At 33.0% G+C, this 5648-nt stretch overlaps 1 protein-coding gene across 1 annotated transcript; it reads left to right on the top strand.

Moving 5' to 3' along the window:
- The first annotated feature begins 4811 nt into the window (after positions 1-4811).
- LOC145131530 (uncharacterized) lies at positions 4812-5315 on the top strand. The gene has a single exon (XM_079066206.1). It carries the CDS (start codon positions 4812-4814, stop codon positions 5313-5315), a length of 504 nt encoding a protein of 167 aa, XP_078922332.1.
- Positions 5316-5648: the final 333 nt, after the last annotated feature.

Raw genomic sequence — 5648 nt, 5'->3', positions numbered from 1 at the left:
CTATTCATACGTGAATCTAGCTATGGAATTAAGTTTTATGAACCACAAGATCTTATCGTGAAAACGTCTACTCAAAACCACAAGGTTTCTGCTATTTTGGTGTTCGGAGACTCCACTTCTGATCCTGGAAACAACAACTACATTCTGACCCCTTTCAAGGGCAATTTCCCACCTTATGGGAGAGATTTTGCAAACCAAAAAGCGACAGGGAGGTGTACCAATGGATTGCTAACCAGTGACCTTATTGGTAATTTCCATTTCTTTACTCATCTTTCTTTCTATTCATACGTGAATCTACTCTCCTTGAATCCCTCTCCAAAAAAATGACAGTTTCTCCGGCCTTAACTTTTTCTTTAAAGATTACACTAGTTTTCTTAGTCCAAATTCTTTTGATCTGTGTATCCAATGCTAAACCACAAGATCTTATCGTGAAAACGTCTACTCAAAACCACAAGGTTTCTGCTATTTTGTCTTTCTTTCTTTTTATTTTGACTGTAAATCAATGAAGTTTAATCAATAGGTTTAGATGGGTGTTTGGGTTTGGTTGTTTGACAGAAATTGATAGAGATGAAAAGAAGAAAAACGAAAATTCCTTTTTCTTTGTTTGTTTTGATAGAAACCGATGAAGGTATGGATATTTGGGTGTTGATATTTTACAGTGAATCGGTGGGTTTTTGTTTCTTGATCATCCATATCTCACAAAAAGATTTTATAATTATACATATTGGTTTTACCGTGGAGTGTTGATTTTATTTGAGTGTTAATCTTTGCTTGAGTGTTCAGGAGGTAGAATGGTTGCAATGGAAGGACCAACTGGAAAATTTTCTGAAGAACAGAGGGAAAGAAAGAAACACAATCCTAATTTTCGAATTTTTTGGTAATAATTTCTTGAAGGGGGTGCGTGAATGGTTGTATTTATTTATGAATAGCATGTGTATTCATTTATGAATAACATTGTAGTTATGTGTGAATAGTTGTATTCATTTATGAATAGCACGTGTATTCATTTATGATAGAATGTGTATTAATTTATAAATAATAGTGTATTCATTTGTGAATTGCAATGTATTCATGTGTGAATGATTGTATTTATTTATGAATATTAGTGTATTCATGTGAATGGGTGTATTTATTTATGATTAGAGGTATTCATTTTATGAAAAAATGATAATTTTTACAATTTTTTTTTATTTTCAATTTATGAAAAATGCATTGAATTATTTGTAATTTGATGTGTTTTCATTTATGATTGGAAGTGTATTGATTTGGGATTGGATTTCTATTCATTTTTTTTTTTGAAAAACAAAAACGTGAAATGGTAGAAAATAATATTTTTTTAAAGATTTTCTTTTCAGATTTAAAATAAAAGGAAATATTAATTTTTTTAGGTGATTTTTTTGAAACAGTCATAAATAATTTTTGGGAAAAATCATAAAAAAAAATATTTATATATATTTCATTAACTAAAAGGAAATATTAATTTTGTTAGGTAATTAAAATCATTATCCCTAGATTTTAGGAAATCATTAATTAATATTTATATAAAGTTACTAATATACCCTTATAAAATGATTGGTCCAGAACTGTTCTCGCGTTCTCAACATTTTAGGTGTTCTCATTTGATCATCTCCCTATATATATATATATATATATATATATATATATATATATATATATATATATATATATATATATATATATATATATATATATATATATATATATATATATATATATATATATAGGTAAGTTCAATTGAGCAAAAATTGTTGAGAATTAAGTAATCAATCTCAACCACTCATTTATATTTTGCTGCAAAACCCTCTGCCGTATCAGCATGATGGGGGAGAGGTAATATTCATATGTGAATATAAATTTACATATATTTATATATGAATCCACCACGTGCCCTCTCTTTCGCTACCTCCCTACTGCCACTTCCACCACCTCTAACACCACCATCGTCTCCATCACCACCACTGCCACCTCCGCTATCGTTGCCACAGCCACCGTCGTCGTCGCCACCCCTACCATCACCCCCTCCACCACTTCCACCGCCACCCCTACTCTTGGAACCACCTCTGCCACCTTTGCCAACCCTGACACTACCTCTGCCAGCACCTCCGTCATCGTTTCCACCACCACCCTCACCACCCCGACCACCACCTCCACCTCCAAACGCCATATGAATAATCACTTATGAACAGACATACTTATCCTTATATGAATACACTTATTCATATATATATATATATATATATATATATATATATATATATATATATATGAATATACATATTCATATATGTATAAGTATATACTTATTCATATATGAATACATATATACATATTCATATATGAATACGTATTCATATATGGATCAAATCTGTTCCGTCATATCGGTACGCTGGAGCGCTTAAGCGGCAGATTCGAAATAAGTGACTGAATTCATTCCCTTTTTCTCAACCATTTTTTCTCAATTGAACCTCTCTCTCTCTCTCTCTATATATATATATATATATATAAGATATTTTTAACATGAATCCTAATCTTTCCATATTTATACATTTATTTAGGCATTATTTTAATATGTTTATGCTATATTTTTGGTAAAATGCAAAGATATTGGTACTTACAATGTTAAATTTTATTTTGCAACCAGAAATTAGACATTTTCAAGAAAAAGGACCAAACTTGAAGAAAGTTGGAAATTTGGAGGTCAAAGATATCATCAACATAGAAGAAGAGAAGAAGTCGTGCAAAGATTACATGCCATGATGTGGAAATCTAAAGGCCAGGACGTGGCTACTTGTCCTGACATAGAAGATTCCCGAGACTTGGGATGTACACGTTTTTAATGATCACCACGCCGTAGAGCTTATTTTCCTTGGCGTGGGAAGCGAAATTTGGCAACTATATATTTTGAACCTTAGGTCGAATTTCTGGAGTTGGCTTGGGAATTAAGTTAAGAGCTGCGACTAAAACCCTCTAGAGAACTCTTGGAAGTTCAGAATTCGTTTAACTTTCAAGCTTTGAAGATAGTTGAAGGAAGATAATCATTGAATCATTCGGTTTGCTAGATTTTACCATGTCTTTTCTAGTTAACTCTTATTTCATGTTTGTTTCTGTTTTAGTTATGAGCTAATCACCCCATACTTCTGTTTGGTGAAGATGAACCCAACTCTTATGTGTTGATTTCGAATTAATGGATGTTTTATGTGTTACTTGTGTTTGACAATCAAAATCCTATCATGTTGAAGTTCTGGGTTTTATTGCTTATTAAACAATTTCTGTGTAATAGATGATCATTCTAGTTGCATGAATTTGTTACCTAGTTGTTTATGATCATTAAATAATTAGAGCTTGCGATTGACCAAATCATAGGGTTACGTAAATAAAAGTTAATAACTTTAATTGTGTTAGAGAGAATAATTGATAAATAATTTGTGCTTGAGTTTCTTATCTTGATCTAGTTTAGGTAATTTATCAATTTATCATTCATAGTCCAATTTGTGCTTATATCGATTTTGTGTTTAACTTGTGCTTGATCATTGCATGGTAATTCATAAATTGGTACATCTAGGTATATGATCATGATAACTAGTAATTTAATGAATTGGCAATCTATATAATTCATCCAATAGAAATCAACCATAGGAGAGGGGGAATTCGGAACTAAACGAAAGTACTCTTTAAACTTGAAGTAAAAATTGTTTTCTTCGCTTGCTTAGTTTTAATAGCTGTTTAGTTGGTAGTAGTTTTGATTAAGTTACTGAACTTGCAAAATCAGTAAAACCTAATTTAATGTTTTTCTTAGTTTGATTAATAGTAGTTATTTTCTAAATTGAAATTCTGTTCCCTGTGTTTGACACCCGACTTACCTAAGCTATTCTATAATCCTACTAGGTACACTGTCTATAGGTGCATAAATTAGTTAAGTTAGTGAGGTTTATAAATTTAAAAGTTTATATGTATATCTTTTTCACATCAAATCCTGACATGTTTAATAAAACATGGTTAGTCTTACCATGACTAGACTCACCCGCTCTTTTTTATAACAGCGAGTTAGTATATGCATGAGATTGAACCTGCGATCTCCTTGTTAGAAACACCTTGTTAGGCAAATGGGCTAGCCTCAACTTGTTAGGCTCACCCACTAATGATACAAGAAAGGTTTAAATAGGTTTCTTTGATTCCTAATGAGACTGGTTTTTGAAAGTTCATTTCTTACCATCCTCACTGTCTCTTTGCATTTTGAGAGTGGAGTTATCAAAAGGGTTTGATATGATGATGTTCAAGTTAAAAGTATAAACTTAAAGTATTAAAACAAAATCCCATTTTATATAAGAAAAAACATAAGTCATATGTTACCATTGAAAAATGCACATTTTCTTTATAATCTGTTGATGGAGCGTATGCAGTTTGCCATCACATCAATTTGATATTATAGTTTGAAATGATGTGGTACTCGTGAATTTGAAGCGTAACTTGAGCCACGGATCACGTGGTTTTTGCATGGTTGACTCACCATTTGTTTTATGATCCACAACTTCCCTATCATAGAACTGAGATGAGAGTAATTCGAGATTAACATGCCATTGACCCTAGTTAATGAATCTCAAAAGATCTAAGAGTTTGAAATTGGCAAATAGTATTGCCTATCTAAATAACTTCGTGGTGTGCTTACGTTATCCCTTTACATATCATAAAGCCAAATATGGATCCTAGCCTAGTTAAATAATTTTTGATTTTGGGTAAATTATTTTTAAGGATCACTCATATCAAAATAATTAAGACATTCTGTTTTGTAGATGGCTGGTCCTAATGACAAGGACAACAATAATTCTCCCCCTCCTCCTCCAATACCACCACTACCTCACTCAAACTTCTCACTCCTATCAGTATTGTGGAAAGAAAAGCTCACTGGACCCAATTATCTCGATTGGATCTACACCTTGAGGATCACCGTGAGGTACGAGAACAATGAGTATGTTCTCGATAAGGATCTCCCAGAAATTACTGATGAATGTACTAATGATAAAGTGGCTACTTACAGTAAGAATTATGATGAGTCGACTAAGGTTGACTGCTTTATGTTGGTGACCATGTCCTCCGAGCTCCAAAAGGGCTTCGAGAATATTGGGGTGTTCACATTGACGAGCAGCTCAAGGAAATGTTCTAAGAGCAAACTAGGCAAGAACGATTCAAGATTAAAGCACTTCATGGAGTGTAAACTACAAGAGGGAGCTTTTGTGTGTACACATGTTCTAAAAATGACATCGTACATCAATAGACTGGAGAATCTTGGTGTCTAGTTCGCAAAGGAGGTAGTAATTGACATGGTTCAAAACCGTTCTAGTTTATATGCACATTTCATCATGAAATTAAATATGAACAACATGGACAAGACCTTGATGAAGCTGCATGTCATGTCGAAAACTACCGAAGAGAGTATGTAGAAAACTCATGGATTTAACTCCTCTACTCCCGTCTTGGACATTGACCATGATACTGATAAAAGGAAGAGGTTTCTCATCCCAAAGGAAAGGGAAATCCCGAGGTCGTACAGTTCAACCAAGGGAAATCCAAAGGTCGTACAGTTCAACCAAGGGACCAAGGGACTAAGAGAAAATTCGATTCCACGACTT

This window comes from Lactuca virosa, chromosome 8 (assembly GCF_052849685.1).
Source record: "Lactuca virosa cultivar CGN04683 chromosome 8, Lactuca_virosa_CGN04683_v6, whole genome shotgun sequence".
Taxonomy (NCBI): Eukaryota; Viridiplantae; Streptophyta; class Magnoliopsida; order Asterales; family Asteraceae; genus Lactuca; species Lactuca virosa.
This window is presented reverse-complemented; position numbering and strand designations above follow the sequence as displayed.

Bases quoted from the DNA above. Each gene is read 5' to 3' on its own strand.
- LOC145131530 (XM_079066206.1), top strand. From the start codon at position 4,812: ATGGCTGGTCCTAATGACAAGGACAACAATAATTCTCCCCCTCCTCCT.